The sequence below is a fragment of the Carassius auratus genome, unplaced genomic scaffold (assembly GCF_003368295.1).
Source record: "Carassius auratus strain Wakin unplaced genomic scaffold, ASM336829v1 scaf_tig00215135, whole genome shotgun sequence".
In the NCBI taxonomy this organism is placed as follows: Eukaryota; Metazoa; Chordata; class Actinopteri; order Cypriniformes; family Cyprinidae; genus Carassius; species Carassius auratus.
In genome coordinates, this window is record NW_020527948.1 from 473,101 (window position 1) to 491,132 (window position 18,032).

Here is an 18,032-nt window from a genome sequence, read left to right on the forward strand (position 1 = left end):
GGATCCTCTTCAGTTTGCCTACAGAGCAAACAGGTCTGTGGACGATGCAGTAAACATTGGACTGAATTATGTTCTGCAACACCTAGACAGACCGGGGACTTATGTGAGGATCCTGTTTGTGGACTTCAGCTCTGCCTTTAACACGATCATCCCAAACCTCCTCCTGCCCAAACTAACTCAGCTCTCCATGCCCATCTCCATCTGTCAGTGGATCAACAGCTTCCTGACAGACAGGCAGCAGCTAGTGAGGCTGGGAAAATACACATCCAGCACCCGTACAATCAGCACCGGAGTTCCCCAGGGCTGTGTTCTCTCTCCACTGCTCTTCTCCCTGTACTCCAACGATTGCACATCCAAGGACCCCTCTCTCAAGCTCCTGAAGTTTGCAGACAACACCACACTCATTGGCCTCATTTTAGGACAGTGACGAGTCTGCTTACAGACAGGAGGTTAAAAAGAGCAGGCTGTCTGGTGCACTCTCAACAACCTGGAGCTTAACACGCTCAAACCAGTGGAGATGATCGTGGAATTCAGGAGAAACCCCCCTGCACTCCCCCCACTCACCATCATGAACAGCACTGTGACTGCAATGGAGTCATTCAGGTTCCTGGGCACCACTATCTCTCAGGACCTGAAGTGGGACGTTCACATTGACTCCATTGTGAAAAAGGCCCAGCAGAGGTTGTACTTCCTTCGCCAGCTGAGGAAGTTTAACCTGCCACAGGAGCTGTTGAAACAGCTGTCTGGTTCAGCTCAGCTTCTAGATCGGACCTCAGAAGGCTACAGAGGGTAGTCCGGACTGCTGAGCGAATCATCGGTTCAACCCTCCCATCTTTTCAAGAACTGTACTTATCCAGAGTGAGCAAAAGGGCTGGCAAAATCACTCTGGACCCCTCACATCCAGCACACTCCCTTTTTGAACTGTTGCCATCTGGTCGACGCTACAGAGCAATGAGCAGAAGAACGACCAGACACAGGAAAAGTTTCTTCCCTCAGGCAATCCATCTAATGAACATTTGAAAAAAACTGTGGAACACACTACAATATTTATATTTATATATATACATACACGTATTTATCTAACACACATACTTAGCGTACACTTACATTTTTTGCACATAATATACCTGTACATACATAATGCTCATTGTAATATACCTGCCATACATTGTCAATTTGTAAATTGTTGTTTCTTATCTACCTATTAGTATTTTTAATTTTATTTTTCATTTTTTTATTCTATTTTGTGTTTTTTGTTGTCACTGTCATTATGTTGCATTGCGGAGCTTCTGTCACGAAAACAAATTCCTCATATGTGTGAACATACCTGGCAATAAAGCTCATTCTGATTCTGATTCTGATTCTGACCTTGACTTTATTAGCACAATGTTTTAACTGTAGAAATCCTGGGACAACATATGGAAAAGTCACAGTTTAAGGAAAAATGGGAGCATTTCCCTATAATTGTAAGGGTATTTGGGTTAGGATTTGGATTAACCGTCGACAACTGTTGGTTTACTAAAGCACTTTAAATTTTTCAATTTTTCAAAATCCAATAGTAGGGTTTTCTGGGGGTTTTTTTTCTCGAATTGATGAAATACAAATAATAATCAAATCATAAAATGGCAACTTTATATTAAAATAATAAAAAGAAATAAATACAAGATTAAATATTTTGTTTACCTGCATTTTATGTGAACATTTTCAACATTAAAGTACTGTAAACATGCAAATGTGTTGTTAAATTATTGAAATATTAAAATCAAATATTTAGGCCAAAGGGTTTAACTGACAAAAAAAGTTTGGGAATCCTTGCCATACAGTAGCAAACTAACCGAGTCTACATTTGTTCGGTTCTATGTGCATTTTAATACAAAAATATTTAAGTGATTAATATAATAGGGTAGTCAAAAAAAAAAAAAAAAAAAAGGTTTCATATAACTTCCTAACTTGTCACATAGAAAAAGCAAACATATGAGGAATGTTCAAAAATGGAATGACAACAAAGGGAATTATGAATGTCAGGTTATATTTTAATATCAGTTCATAATATCCTACTAAAAAGCTGCTATAAATTGATTCAGCTGTTTGGATTGAGTTGGGCAGGTCCACCAGGAAGGAACAGGAGGGAGCTTCCGTGTGGTTATGTGTTATTTCAAGCTTTCCATTTCTGTTCAAGTTCAGGTACAACCTTAAGTACACTTAAGTGGCCTTTATATTGTATTATATTATCTGCAAGTGCACTTTTTTTAAGTATAATTTTAAGATCTGAAGTACAACAAAAAGTACACTTTTAATACAATTAAGCACACTTCTCTTTAACAAGGGGTAGTCTTCTTCATTACCTACACATCAACTTAAAAATAAATTCACTTTTAAAAAGAGGACGTTTTACAAACCCTGGTGATGAGCGCAATCCAAATGTCTTTTGCTTCCATTTTGGCCTGATAATAACAGAGTAAAGCTCTTACTGATTTGAATTTGATTATGTTGTGTCGCATTGATTGTGTGTGTGTTGAAGAGTTACTCACTTTATGACGACTTGTTCTATTTTCTGCTGTTTGCAGCTTTAAACAGTAAAATATTAAATAATTTATTATAAAAAAAAAATTCTCAAACCAAGAGAACAACATATACACTACATCTGCACCATGTTTTTCTAACTGCACTAAACTCACCTGTTCTGGATATTGTTCAGGTACACAAGACTGTAAAGAAAGACATAAAAACTTCATGAGGGATCTCTGTAAAAGTGCCAATCTTTTCAGAGTTTATATCTTGTGCTAGGCATGCAAATGCAGAGTATGGTTGAAAATCAACCAAGATTTTATCTTTTCCTGTCACTTGGCAATCCACTATAATAAAAACCAACCTTTAACCCACGATCAGACAGAATACATTTTTTGCAGAGTGCCTTTTTTATATTGTTTTCTAAACAAGTTTTGTCTAATTCTGACCTTAAATGATATATCCTGAGGACTAAATAAAAATTTTCAAATTTTTAAAGGGGTCATAAAATGCATTTTCAGAAATGTATAATATGTAAAATTAAAACAAAAAATTATAATAAAAATGCTTCAAAAGTAAGGTGCTTTTAAGCAATATAAACACTTCATGTAGCCTACTCCTCCTGGCAACATCAAGCACTTATGTTACCAACCTCTGAGAAATTATACTTCATTATTATCACCACATCAATTCACAAGCCAGACACAAAGGCATACAATCTAGAAGAATAATTACATACCCACTCAATACCATCCCAAAGAACAAAAGAATGATGAGAAAATTATTACGGAGCTGCATTATTCCTGAAATACTCGTGTCCACATTGATATGAAGTTAAGAGACTGAAGCGTAAATGAAAGGAATAAAGCAAGTGAGGTATAGATCATGAAAGGAGGAGCTTTCAGTTGACTCAAAATTTCCTTTTACTGCTGTTTATTTTAGTAGGCTATGTAAAATAAGAAACTCATGAATACTTGTTTGTGATTTTGAACTAGGATGACCACCTGCTAATAAGCCCAAGGGGGTCAAGGGGTATGTTTCTGAGGGACAATGTGGGACACTGCCTTGCGTGGTGGTGCCCCCACCCCATGGGCAGACTCACTGATAGTGGTTTGCCCATTTCTAGCACATACCACCTTACATGGTATTGTAATGAAGTGACGTGGTAAAGATGCATTGTTATGATTGCGTGTGGGCGGGAGGGATTTGAGGGAAGAGGGGGTTGAGTAAATAATTGTTGCACCTGACCATTGATTAGCGTGAAGGAGAGATAACAATAAATAGAGCGGCATAGCGAAGCGTGAGATGTTCTGGGAAGCAGTGTTTTTGCTAAACGCCGAGCTGCACTCAAGGTTGGGGGGTGGGTACCGTTCGCATGCTGTTTAGGGCTGCCGGCGGTGAAGATAGTTAGCGGGCTAACCTGTAGATAAGGCTGGGTATAGGAGTGCGTTGGGCGACCCGGCTTCTCAGAAAAGGGGGGGGGGGCTCCGCTTTCGCTACAGTCGGAGGCCTCGCGAGCGCTGGACTGTGTCTGCTTTTTCCCCTCTACCAACCAGCGCCAAAGCCTAGACCCCGGGGGAGGGTCTCGCATCCCGGGAGAGTTAAGTTTTTAACCCTTTGTGTGCGTGTTTGTTTGTGTGTGTGTGTGTGTGTGTGTGTGTGTAATTTTAAATCTAGCAGTATAGCCATTTAATGATTGGGTGGGAGGGTTATGATGAAGGTAATTCAATGGCATAAAGTTGGCTTGACGTTGGACGTTCGATATTCGCAAATCTAGGGACCGTCTCTAAAGTTACACGAGAAACTACTGTACACTTCTCTAACGTCAATAGCATGCAAAGAGAATGACTAAAAGTCACGAAAACAACTTTTAACTGTTCATCCAGGTGTCAACTATAATGCACACCGGATATTAGTACATCTCATCACACCGGCACCCGCGTCTAAATCACCCAGACAGCAAACTGACTACGAAACGCATCCGCCGCGGAGGTACAGTGAACTCCGGAACGGATCCGAAACTGCGTCCACTTGCACACGCGGTGGCGGCTCGCGGATCCGGTCCGACACCGCTGCGGTCCCTTTGCGTATCCAGGGGCGCTGCTGAGGATTTTGGGCCCCATGAAAAGAATCTTGACAGGGCCCCCAACACAGCTGAGAGTTTTTTCATATTAATTTACATAAAATCATGCTCTTTTATGGTATTTTGACTATCATTCTCATATATTTAAGTCAATCAGACAATTGAACTCCATCCCATGTCCATCCACACCTGTAATTTGTCCTCTGTAATACTGCACTACTTCAGTACTGTATAATGTATATACTGTGCATAGCTGTACATGTGTAATATAGTGTATTCACCACTGATCTATATATATAGATCAGTGGTATTCACATATATTTATATTTGTACTGTACACTGGCAATGACAATAAAGTTAATCTAATCTAACCTGATATTTTTAACATGACAGTTGAAATGTAACGGAAACACTGAAGTGCGTTTGAGAAAATTGAGTTCCGTTATCATGCACTTTTAACATTCCAACAGCCACCAGCATTCATTTTAACCGCAACATTTAAACTTATGGTAATTATCTTTAACACTAGAATGAACATGGCATCATTTTGACCGTTTTGAAATTTGCATAGTCAGTAACTTTGTCTAAATAAATCACAAAGCCTTGCTGCTCCCTGACTTTTCCTAAAACTACACGAATTTTCATTAAAACTAGTTTAAATACTTACTGTGTGAATAAAAACAGAAATATAATAATTTCTATCTATACCGTCCACAGGCAGTGATTTTGCGCTGTTTAAATTGAGTTTTGCCGACGGTTTGGATCAGATAATGTGAAAGTATTATGTGAAGATGGTTGGCAGAGATGAATCATGCTGTATTTGACAATATAGGGGACAGTGTAGTAATACAACTCCACATCATCTTCAAGAGAGGCACTGAAACCTCACAAACAGCTGATAGTTCGAGTTCATGAAGTTACTGCTTGCAAGACAGGTGCAACAGCGTGGACCGCAGCAGGGTGCTGAAAGTGGGGGCCGCCTCGTACAAAGATGCCGAGGATTGCATGTGAGGCAAAGCTGTGCACCCTCTCCACCCTGCGAGGACTGCATGTGAGGCAAAGCTGTGCACCCTCTCCACCCTGCTCTATCGAAACGTGCCAACTTATCGAAAAATGCTACCGTAGAGACCTAGGGCCTCATGTACAAAGCGTGCGTACGCACAGAAAAGTGCCGTAGGTTACGATCATTGTCACGGGCGGTCCACTAACAATTTAGGCCTACTTACAAACCCACTTTTTTTCTTGTGAAATGTTGGGTAACATACTGTGTCGACCCTTTGCCTCTTTCACTTCTCTTATTTTTTTCTCTTTCCGTTTTTGACTTCCAGATTTTTCAGGCATTTTCACATCCTCTGTCAAGTTGAATCTGCCGGCGCTATTGTGTTGCCTTGGTTACTGGATACAATTTGGGCGGACTAAACCATTTTATGATAATCGAGAGGGGGAGAGGGGCCCACGGACGTTTGTGTTTCCTAAACAAATACATTTTTTGACACCAGGAAACCGCAAATAGAATAATTTAAAGTTAATAATTTTTACTATCAAATATTTTTTTTTAGCACCACAATTTTATTGGGGGCTTCTCTGGGCCCCCTCTTAGTCATGGGCCCCGAGAATCGTCATCGTTTACCCCCCCTTTACAGCGCCCCAGTGCGTATCCGTACATAAATGGGTACATCCGCCCCGGCTTCGCTTTGGATCCGCGAATGAGCCGCATATCCGCTCATATGAGCATCGTATCCGGCCCGGGTCCGTTTTGGACCCGTTCATAAAATTCCGTCTGCAATGCCACTTTTTTCACCACACTGCCTGATAACATCCTCCTCATCCAAAATTCATGCAGTGAATCCAGTGTGTGAACGTGATTGAACTGTGGTCAGGGGCGTAGCAGCCATTTTAAAAGTGGGGGGGACAGCTGTATGGTGATTTGACCCAAAGCTGATGTTCATAATAAATTCTAAATAGAATACCATTTGGCATTTTACTTTTTCAAATTTGGGAACATGACATGATAGCTTACAGGAACCTATTTTTGTTAAATCATACTGGAAATTAAAAAATACTGCAGGACTTTGAGACCAATGGGAGACCATCTATAATTTTTTTTAATGAAATAAAGATATTTTATGATATTTACAATATTTCAGTTGCACTTCATTTGAACAATAACTGTTTTTTTAACAGTTGGACAAAAACAGGTGTTAAATGAGTATACAGATTGCATCTACAGTAATTTTATACAACATACATTTTATGAAAAATAAGAGACAGATAATCTGTGAAAAAATCAAGCTCCTCTGGCTCCTCCCAGTGGTCCTATTGCCATTTGCAGAAATACATCACTCCCGGTAAAAAACAACCAATCAGAGCTGCGGTCCGTAACTTTGTTTGTGTTCAAAATGTAGAAAAATGTATATAATAAGCGAGTACAACATTAATCCATTTTCCAAACCGTGTTTTTGGCTTGTCCTGAATCACTAGGGTGCACCTATAATAAGTGTTTATATTCGGACTATTTTAGATTGCTTCGGGGATACCGCGGCGGAGTAACCCAGTACCTTTGTGATTCTTCATAGACATAAACAGAGAGAAGTAGTTCCGGCTACGATGTTCTTCCGCAAGACGCAAGCAGTTATGTGTATTAACCGCTAAAGCGTCAAAATTTCCCTACTGCAGCTTAAGATAGTCAATCTGCTTTTTTTTTTTTATACAAATCTCACCTGTACACATTCTGGAGAGGTTGAGCAACTGCCCCCTCTCTCCGCCAGTGACGTCACAGCCTGCCTTTCCTACAGACTAGTTAGGACATAAAGTAACAGTTATGAATTTAAAGAATAAAATTTGATAAAGTATTTTAAGATATTCGTTGCAAAACAAATATGATTTATTGTGAAATGATAATTTTACTCCGCGAGCAGCACGTAGACAAACAAAAGACAGCAGAAACCAATAATATTGTTACGTCTTATTTAGCAGACGCTTTTATCCAAAGTGACAATTAGGAGAGCATTTAACACACTGAATCCGGCGCAACGTGACGAGGTCCATACGGGTTCAATAGGTTAAATCATAACATGAAAACTTTATCGCGCGATTCGTGTCATCGCGACATACTGTAACATACTTACAGTGTGTGTTTGAAAAAAGGATGTAATCGTCCTTTGCTTTTTTCTGGGTGCATTTTATCCCAAACGGCCTAATAGCAATGTGAACAAACGAACGAACGAAAATTCAGAAGAGCAACAAGAGATTTGAAGCTCATAGCAGACGCGCCCAGGAGATGATTCGCTCTGTGATTGGCTGAATGTTACTTCACTCAAATCTAAGTAACAAATCAGAGAACACTACAGGAAATATTCACGCTGGATCCTAAAAAAAAAAAATTAGCAGGGGTCAGAATCACCTGTTTCTAAAAGTGAGGGGGACGTGTGTCCCCCCGTCCCCCCCGGTTGCTACGCCCCTGACTGTGGTGCCTTGTTAAAGATGTCAGGAGAAGAAATAGCTGTGAAATCCGAGGCTTGAAGTGTCTCTGGGTTTTGGTATGTGATACATTAGGCTGCATTACATTTGGCTGACGCATTTTTAACCAAAGCGACTAACATGCTAGCCTACACAGTTTTCTTTTTAAGGCAATTATCTCAACAATTTTATATATATATATATAAAATCTAGAGCACAAAAAGAGCATCAGTGAGTGCTGTTTTTAAACCGAGTGTCAGTTATAAGTGCTAGGATCAGCAAGACTAGTTGTAAGTACTACAAGAGGAGATGTTTTCTGATTATAATGAAATTCTGGGAAATGGGAATGTGTTTTAAATCTGTTAAGTTGTATGTAACCATTTACAGTTGACATGAGACATAAGTAGCAAACATACGTTTTTTTAGTATTGGAATGCAAGTCGGATTATTGAAAAGGAGCAGTAAGTTGGTTGTATTCTATCTTGCAGTTGATCGTGGGTGGGGTTTAAACACACTGGGCTCCAGGCCAATGGAATTTGTAAAGGGCATGGTCTCTGAATTGGAAAACAACATGTAGCCTGCGACAGACTATTTAAATTAAAACTGAAACAATTTGAAACAAATAAAACATTTTATTTAACAAAAGAAAACATGACCATAAGTAGCCTAATCATCTGCCTCAGCCTGGTTAGACCGGTTGGTCAGGCGCCTCCTTGCCGCACCACGGTCTGCAGCCAAGTTAAACCATCTTATGGCATAACGTTGAATGTCTGTGGCTGTGCGACAAACTATTTGCACGTACAGCACCTGTAGACACAAAATGAGGTTTTAAATTCAGCATGCATTTGGTAGGCTACTTATGACTTAAGCCTGGGCTGCCCAGTTATTGGCTGGAATTAATCAGTGTTGCCAGATTGGGCATCTTTTGACTTCATCGGCTGGGGAAAATAAGCCGGTGTTACAATATATTCGGTTCCCGAAATATTTGGTTCCAATGGGTGGAGCTATCATGAATACTCACGAGACCATAGCATGGGCGGGGAGACAAATACAAGTGAGTGGAACAGAAATTATTAGCGTGAGCGCCTCGTTTTGTTTTATGGATTATTTATTTCAAACAGGTAATAAAGTTGAACGAAGTTAAGCTTAACTACTCAGACATCCCAAGTCTCCCGGAAGTTCCGGGAGTCTCCCGCATATTGAAAGCGGCTCCCTGAGACCCGCAAATTAGTTAAAATCTCCCGTAATCTAGACCGAGCGAGCAAAAGCGCGCATGCGAAACAGATACTGTGTTTCAAACCGTGTAGCGCGCGCACGGCAGAGAGGGAGAGGGAGCGAGAAACCTTGCGTATGTGTGCTAATGTGCGTGTGTGCGAAGCGCATCTCAGACAGAGACCATCCTGATTGGCCTGTTTCTGCAAATCAACCAGTCAATTGTCGGTGTGGGCGGGCTTTTATCTCTTCTCCTGGACAAAATTAATCAGTTATGTCTATCTAGAAACAGGAGCACCATGGCAGAGGGAGAGTGCCACAAAAAAAAAAAAAAAAGTACCCCTGTCTTATAGATGTAAAACATAATTACAGTCTTGCTCTAGCATTGCCCATGGCGGGTTAAATGATTGCAAAAGGCATGTTGAGGTGAGTTGACAAGTTTCATTTCATCTGCATATTATTCAGGCTAGTTGCCAAGGCTACATGAAAACAAAAATACCTCCCTGAAATGACTTTTTGCAGGTTGGGACGTCTGACTACTTATATATAATTTTTTAATAATTCATCGTTTTGTAGTTTCAGTACTCTGAGTTTACCTGAACTATTACAGACCTGATCTTGTAGGAAGCGTTGGAAGACCTACAATAAAGGTTTAAGGTTAAATTTCTCCAAATTTTCCAAATTAGTTGTTGCTGACATTCTATGATATAGACTCATGAATGACAGTTTAGTATTTTTAAAAGGTGTGTGATTGCTGTTTAAATAAATATTATATTCTTGTGTCTTTATTCTGTCTCCCAAAGTTGTCTGCATATTATTAAAATAGCCTTTAAATTATAGGCTGATTGTTTAAGTCAACATAAGACCTTGGAGTTGCATGCTTTGGATGTTGCTTTATACTGACTCAACTGAAAATCTTTTTGATACACAACCTTTACTTTATCAAAGGTTGTCATAAATGTTAAGCTTTCAGATGCATTAACAGTTGTTTTCTCTAGCAATGCTTTAGAACGTTGGTCAAATTAATTGATAATGACTAACCATTAATCATAAAAATTAGGCCTACATCTTATCAGTTTAGTAATGTTATCATTCTTATGTAATCTTTTTGTAAACAAGTGAACACAAAGACACTGGTGTAGAAGGCATGGGTATACAAAAATTAAGGAAAGGTACATTTATAAATACATATTTGAATAATATAGTAAATATTTAATTGGTCCTGCTGTATTTTGTCCTTGATCCCATGTTTTTCTCTTGTCTAACATTCTCGTTTTTACAGATGAATAAAATATGTAATTTTAAGACACTGTATCTTACTTTAAAAGTAATTTTGAGTTAATGAATGAATGCTTTAAAAAAAACTCAATTTTTACACATATGTTGAGGCAGATGTTTTTGTTTATTAATTTTAAACAATCTAGATCGTATTTAGGACAGGTATAACTTCATGCATATTGTTTTACATTATAAAAATTATATATATTATATTCTTTAAATGAGAATACTTTTTAATTTGTCTTGAGCTATCATCCTATTATATATAAAAGCTATTTCAATAATAGCCTACAGACAACTTTGGGAGACAGAATCAAAACACAAGAATATATTTGTAAATATTTATTTAAACATGCAATAATAGACATTTAAAAAGCTTAATCTCAGTCATTCGTGAGAAACGAACAGTTAGAAGTAGTTTAGAACAAAACACCATCTGAAGCGCTAATAATTTGTTCCACTCGCTTGTATTTGTCGCCCCGCCACGCTATGGTGTCGTGAATATTCATGGTAGCTCCACCCATTGGAATCAGATATTCCAGGAACCGAATATATTGTAACACCGGCTTAGGCGGGCAGATAAAGTTAAATTGTAGGGCAGATTGGAGTTAAATTGTTTATCTGTGACAGAATCGTTGTTGGGGCGGATTTTTTGATGAAGGGGGCGGGTTTTCGATCATGATTGGGCGTAAATCACTCAACCCAATCTGGCAACATCGTTTACAGTTTCAGCCGACCCCATTGCACCGCAAGCAGCTGTGTGTGGGAGCCGTTACCCTTCCCTTCTCTGCAGCTGAATACTTAAAGTGACTTACGGTACATTAGTGTCTTTAATGACATGTGACTGAATGCCCTCTTGCCATTTGCCCCCTTCCAGCTTATGGTCTTGGCCACTTCTTCTGTGAACATCTGAGAGAGGATGTTCCATGCCACTCTCTTCACATCTTGGCCACCAATCGTGGCCAAAGAAGAAATCTAAAAGTAAGTCACAAAACACCTTAAAATACACACAAGGTATAAAGCCCTGATGTAATAACTTGTACGACAATCTTTGCCCCACCTCCACCCCACACCCTCCACCCCAGCACTTTACCAATTAGAGTTGAGTGACTGGCAGGAGCATACCATTCTTTGTTTGGCTGCTGCATTGGCAGCGTCTTTCAGGAATGCTTCAAGCTCATCCACCGCTTCCAGTGATTCGATGGGCAGCTGAATGCACTCAGGACACTCTGGCTCTTGAGGTGTTGAGGTGTTGAGCACCCTGCTGCTCAGGTGATTGACCTTGGCCACCAGCTGGTCCTGCTGCTGCTTAATGTGCTCCAGCAGGCTTAAAATGTGGACCTGAGCAGCTGTTGAATACATAGTATTATAGAATAGTTATTCCCCCTCCATTCCATGCACTTAAGTCCCCCCGTGTCCCCCGTGGTTAAAGCCAAGGTATTATAGCTTGTAGTTACAGTTATTTCTTACCAGAGCAGGGAATGGTTTCTGGGCCATGTCTCCCACCTCTCCAGGTAGGTCTGTAGACCTGGCTTGGCTCCTCTGGCCCCCGTTGTTGCTGGTTGCAATGTGCAGGTTGAGAGAGGAGTGTTTGTGGTGGTAGTGGTTGGGGAGGGGCAGTTCTGCCAAACACTGTGTTGTTGTTGGGGGGGGGGGGGGGGGGTTATATTGGTGTCAATCTTATACAACATGCACAACACAGTCCCCCCAGACCTGTTGCTTTCTGCGTTTCCACCGCGGTGTAAAGTACCGGGTAGATTAGGCAAATAGACTGGTTACGTAGGTCTGCGCGCGTTTCTCAAAACAAAGTACCGCTGATTTAAAAAAAAAAAAAAAAAAAAAAAAAAGTACGCTGATTTTGGACGTGCATCCTCTGTAGTTGGTTCAGACTTTGTACATTCGTCTCGGGAGTGTGATGTCCGCGACGACGCAAGTCCGGTAAATCTATAAACAGCAGAGTACTTGATAACTTCAGTCTGCTCGTCATGGCTACTCCAATTTTCCTTACTGTATATTTACAATAAAACGAAATATGATATCAAATACCACTGCCTCCTTTCGTTTTCATTTAAGCATAATAACAACTGCAGAAATGTACTTAGTTCAGGGAAATGTGTATATGCAGCCATTACAATGAAACGAATTATATAAATTTGCCTTTTTTATTTACATTTTAACATATAGATAAATTGAATACAGACCAAAGAAACCTGTTAGATTTACCCTTGCAGCTGAATTATATGTTATGTTTAACCACTAAAGACATATATATCAGAGCCAGCGGCACATATCAGAAGGTCTATCCCAGGAGAGGCTGCTCTCTGCGGATACATGAGGACTGAGCTCCCGCTGATCGAGTGGAGCTCACCGTCTACGAGATCGGCGAAACACATTTTTAAATAGGCGCTGTCTTTATAAATAAACCATAGATTTGAGTTTTTAAACAACTACATTCTCGCCTGAAATACTTTTAAAATTACATTTCATGACACAATAACAGTAATATTTGAAAATTATCCGAATAAATGGTGGTTGAACTCAACCAATGCTGCGTGAACTCAGATCGCTTTGGCTACTGTTATTTTCCCCTCAGTATATTTACAATAAAACGAAATAGGATATAAAATACCACTGCCTCCTTTCATTTTCATTTAAACATAATAACAGCTGCAGAAATGTAGTTCAGGGATAAGTGTAACGTTATATACAGCCATTACAATGAAAGAAATATTATATAGACTTGCCTTTTTATTTTCATTTTAACATATAGATAAATTGAATACAGACCAAAGAAAACCTGTTAGATTTACCCCGCAGCTGAATTATATTTTATGTTTAACCACTAAAGACACATCAGAGCCAGCGGCACATATCAGAAGGTCTATCCCAGGAGAGGCTGCTTCTCGGCGGATACATGAGGACTGAGCTCCCGCTGATCGAGTGGAGCTCACCGTCTACGAGATCGGCGAAACACATTTTTAAATAGGCGCTGTCTTTATAAATAAACAACAGATTTGAGTTTGAAACAACTACATTCTCGCCTGAAATACTTTTAAAATTACATTTCATGACACAATAACAGTAATATTTTGAAAATGTTGATCCGAATAAATGGTGGTTGAACTCAACCAATGCTGCGTGAACTCAACCAATCAGCATGTTTAGCGCCAAAGTCCCGCCCCCGAAAGTTCCGGAACTTTAAAAAAGTACCACCTCGCCAGCAGGGACTTTCTGGGGGGCATTTTTTTACCCGGAACTTTTATTTAGTTCCTGGTTCCTGCGGTGGAAACACACCAAGTACCGGACCAAGTCCCTAGTTCCTGGGTAAAGTTCCTGCGGTGGAAACGCGGCTTAAACTTGCTCTTCCGTGTAGTGAGTGGGGGTCATTTTGTGGTTTGTATGTGTTTTTTGTTGTTGTGGAGAAATAGAAACCCATTTCATTTATATGTATATTTTTTTTCTTATTTAAAAATTATTAGGACATGAATACTCTCTGACTCTTACTTTGACAGAGTTCTGGACTATTTGCAGGGAGTTGGTGACTTGTCCCAGCAGATGACCCGAATTTGGAAATCTTTGGGGGTCGGTAGTCCTCCTCTGTATCGGTGTCACCAAAGAAATGTCTGTTTAAATTAAAAAAAAAAAAATCTTTATCTACATGCAAATCAACATTTAACGCAGACAGAGAATGGTTGAACATGGCATTGATCTCTGTTCTGTCTTTTTAATAAAAGTATATGGTGTTAGTGTTTGTATGTGTAACATGAAGGAAAAACACTGACTTCGCTGTTGTTCTCCTTCTCCCAGGCCGTTCCTGTTCATCCTCAGTTTGGAGGTCCGAGGTGCTACATGTCAGAGCCTTCTTCAGGATTTGACGTGCCTCAATGTAAGTATCTGAAAGGTAAACATGGAGCTTGACATGAGTCTTAAACAGTGTTGGGAAGGTTACTTTGGAAATGTAATAGGTTACAGATTACAAGTTACACTGTTTAAAATGTAATAGTAGTGTAACTTTTTCAGAGCAGTTCTAGAAATGTAATGACATGGAGGCGGCGTTAGAATCCATGTGCAGTTTAATAACTTCCACAGCAGACTAATCCAAACAGTAGGCAGGGAATCGTAATCATAGGAGGCAGAGAATCATACACCGATAGGCAGTCCAATCCAAACAACAAGACAGTGGGCAAATCCAAAGACAGAGACAGGGAAACCAGGCAAAGATCATACACAAGAAGGCAAACTATGGCAATGGGAAAAACGCTCGGTAAGGCAGACAGGCTGGCAATACTTCGCAACGTGACAGTGGTGGCGGCCATGCTTATATATAGCACAAACAGGAAGTACAGGTGAAGCAGAGGGAGCGGATCACAGTCAGTACTCGGGAGAGGGCTCCCTCTGCTGGCGTGGCGTTACAAGAAATTATGTTTATGTGCTTGTGTACTCCTATATTGAGACGGCAGAGGTTGATAACACTGCAAGCTTCAGTAGGCCTATGTGTAGTAAATGAAACCATGTCTTTGCCATTAATTTACAGGAGGGGCGGACTGGGAAAAAAAATTCAGAATGGAAAATTCAAACTCATACAAACAAATTCATGGACAAAACTATTTTTTGTATGGACCTGACATAAAAAAGGTTTAAATCTTTAAATTGGGGACATGCAAATAATTAAAAGTTCTCTCCTGAACTGCACCTTCACTTCCATTTTTCTCTTCAGTCTCTTTATTTTGCCCTGTTATCCATACAATACTCTACAATACAACAATATATTTATAGAAAAATCCTAATACTGTACACGAGTCATGTTTTTCCTTTACAAAAATTTACCATGCTTTTATTAGCCTATATAAAAGTACAATAACCTTGTTTTGTTTTTTGTTTTGCAAATGGATTTGTATTTATTTTTAAATAAATACATTTGTAAAATAATTAAAAATTTTTGGTTACCACAGTTAAACAATAGTAACCATTTTCTCAGCTTCCCAAAAAATTCTGATTATTTTTCAGCTAAATTACTACTGTAACATTACAACAGATAATTAAAGCTGCAAGCAGCGATGAACGGGCCCTCGCACCCGGGCTCACCGCCATCGTGTTGCTTTAGTAAAAAGGTGAACGTTGAGAAATATGCATTTAATGTCCTAAATATAAGTGGAATATATCAAAGTATATCCCATATATGTGCCAATCTTACCGTTGCCAGCAGGTGGCGCTATCATTATAATGGAATATTGGCCTTCAGATGTGTTCAGGCCAGGACTCTTATCGAACATGTGAAGTTTGGGGAAGATTGAACATTTTATGCTTGAGTTACAACAACTTCTCTTGCTGTGGCAAGACATCAAATTTTGTCATGGCGCCATGGAAACGGCCTTTAACAAAAACTCAAGATCTCCAAAAGTTAACATTGCACAGGCCTTTAGATTAGACTGACCACAAAATATATGTTAATCTCAAAAAAATTATAGGAGTAGTTTGTTGCAGCGTAAAACATGTCACTTCCTGTTGCCAATAGGTGGCGCTATGACTATAACTGAATGTGGGCATGTAGATCTGTTAAGGGCAGAAGTTTTATCTAACATGTGAAGTTTGGGGCAGATTGGACATTGTATGTCTGAGTTACAGCAACTTCCTTTTTCATGGCGAAACATCGAAATTTGTCAGGCCACCATGGACACGCCCTTTAACGAAATCTAAAGATCTTCGCAATTTAACATCGCAAAGGGCTTAAGATTACACTGACCAGGTTTGGTGTTGATCTGAATAAATCTGTAGGAGGAGTTCGTTAAAGTACAACCCCTGAAAATGGCAAAAACAACGCCAATTTTGCGGAGAAAATTCTAAATAACCGACTTCCTGTTGGGATTCGGATTTCGTACCAAGAGACTTTTTTTTAGGAATTGGTGTGTTACATGCGTATACCGATTTTTGTACATGTACGTGAAACATAGCTCGAGGCGCTCTCTGTTGAAAGTGTATAGGTGGCGCTATCGAGCCATTTTGCCACACCTGATGGAATTTTGGCCTTCAGATGTGTTCAGGCCAGGACTCTTATCACACATGTGAAGTTTGGGGAAGATCGGACATTTTATGCCTGAGTTATAACATCTTTTATTCCCATGGCGAGACATCGAACTTCGTGACGGCGCCATGGACACGCCTTTTAACGAAAACTCAAGATCTTCACAACTTAACATCGCACAGGGCTTTAGATTAGACTGACCACAAAAAATACATTGATGTCATAAAATTTCTAGGAGTAGTTAATCGCAGTGTAAAATATGTCACTTCCTGTTGCCAATAGGTGGCGCTATGACTATAACTGAATATGGGCATGTCAATCTGTTCAGGTCAGGAGTCTCATCAAACATGTGAAGTTTGGGGCAGATTGGTCATTGTATGTCTGAGTTATAGCAACTTCCTGTTTCATGGCGAATCATCGAAATTCGCCAGGCCGCCACGGACACGCCCATTAACGAAAACTCAAAAGCTTCGCAATTTAACATCGCAAAGGCCTTCAGATTAGGCATACCAAATTTGGTGTTGATCTGAATGAATCTCTAGGAGGAGTTCGTTAAAATACAACGCATGGAAATGACAAAAATGACACAAAATTTGCTCATAATATTAGTAATAACCGACTTCCTGTTGGGTTTCGGATTTTGCTCCAAGATACTTTTTTGTAGGTATTGGAGAGTTACATGTGTATACCGATTTTCATACATGTACATGAAACGTAGCTCGAGGCGCACACCGTTGAACGTGTATAGGTGGCGCTGTTGAGCCATTTTGCCACACCCACTTCTGAAACCCATATCAGACGTAAATTTTCGCCAGTTCTGAGGTGTGTGCAAAGTTTCATGACTTTTCGAGCATGTTTAGGCCCTCAAAAATGCGATTCATTTTGGAGAAGAAGAATAATAATAATAAATATAGCTGCAAGCAGCGATGTCGGGCTCAAGCCATCAGTGCAATGCCACCCTGGTGGCATCGGGAAAACTGTGCCCAGCGGGCATAAGCATTTACAGTAACCCTCTGACAATCAAGTTTTAAGGGATGTGGCAGTTAAAGGGTTAATCCGACCACTCTAGACTTTGAAATCACATACACAGAACAATATATATAACTTTAGTAACACTTTATTTTAAAATGTATAAAAAATGTATAAGGTGTGCATTGTAGCTGACACCTATATGAACACATTACAATTGTTTTGTGACTACAAGTCTTTCTTCTCAAATGCTATTGAGTGGTCGCGAACGCGGATGGGAGAATGGCGCATATTTGTTTTGTTTTTTTTGAGCAACTGGTGCCCCCTCTGGGAGTTGGTGCTCTACGAAGACTGCATACTCTGCATATAGGGAGCGGCGGTACTATCTGGAAGATATATTCCTCAAACCATCGTACAAGTGAAGGTGATGCTAGTCCTTCAAGAATCGCTCAAAACCTTTTCAAGTGTACAGTTTCCTTTTATTGCATCTTGAAATAAATA

At 39.8% G+C, this 18,032-nt stretch overlaps 1 protein-coding gene across 1 annotated transcript; it reads right to left on the reverse strand.

Moving 5' to 3' along the window:
- Positions 1-8,716: 8,716 nt before the first annotated feature.
- On the reverse strand, positions 8,717-13,976 carry LOC113093792 (uncharacterized). The gene is made up of 5 exons (XM_026259359.1): positions 13,973-13,976; positions 12,011-12,172; positions 11,666-11,889; positions 11,408-11,515; positions 8,717-8,857 (listed from the first exon to the last, which is right to left on the reverse strand). The coding sequence occupies exons 1-5, from the start codon at positions 13,974-13,976 to the stop codon at positions 8,717-8,719; spliced, it is 639 nt and encodes a 212-aa protein (XP_026115144.1).
- Positions 13,977-18,032: the final 4,056 nt, after the last annotated feature.

Bases quoted from the DNA above. Each gene is read 5' to 3' on its own strand.
- LOC113093792 (XM_026259359.1), bottom strand. The intron at 11,890-12,010 runs GTAAGAAATAAC...TGTATTCAACAG, and splicing joins AGAAACCATTCCCTGCTCTG to CTGCTCAGGTCCACATTTTA. The intron at 11,516-11,665 runs GTATGCTCCTGC...ACTTACTTTTAG, and splicing joins CAGCAGCCAAACAAAGAATG to ATTTCTTCTTTGGCCACGAT.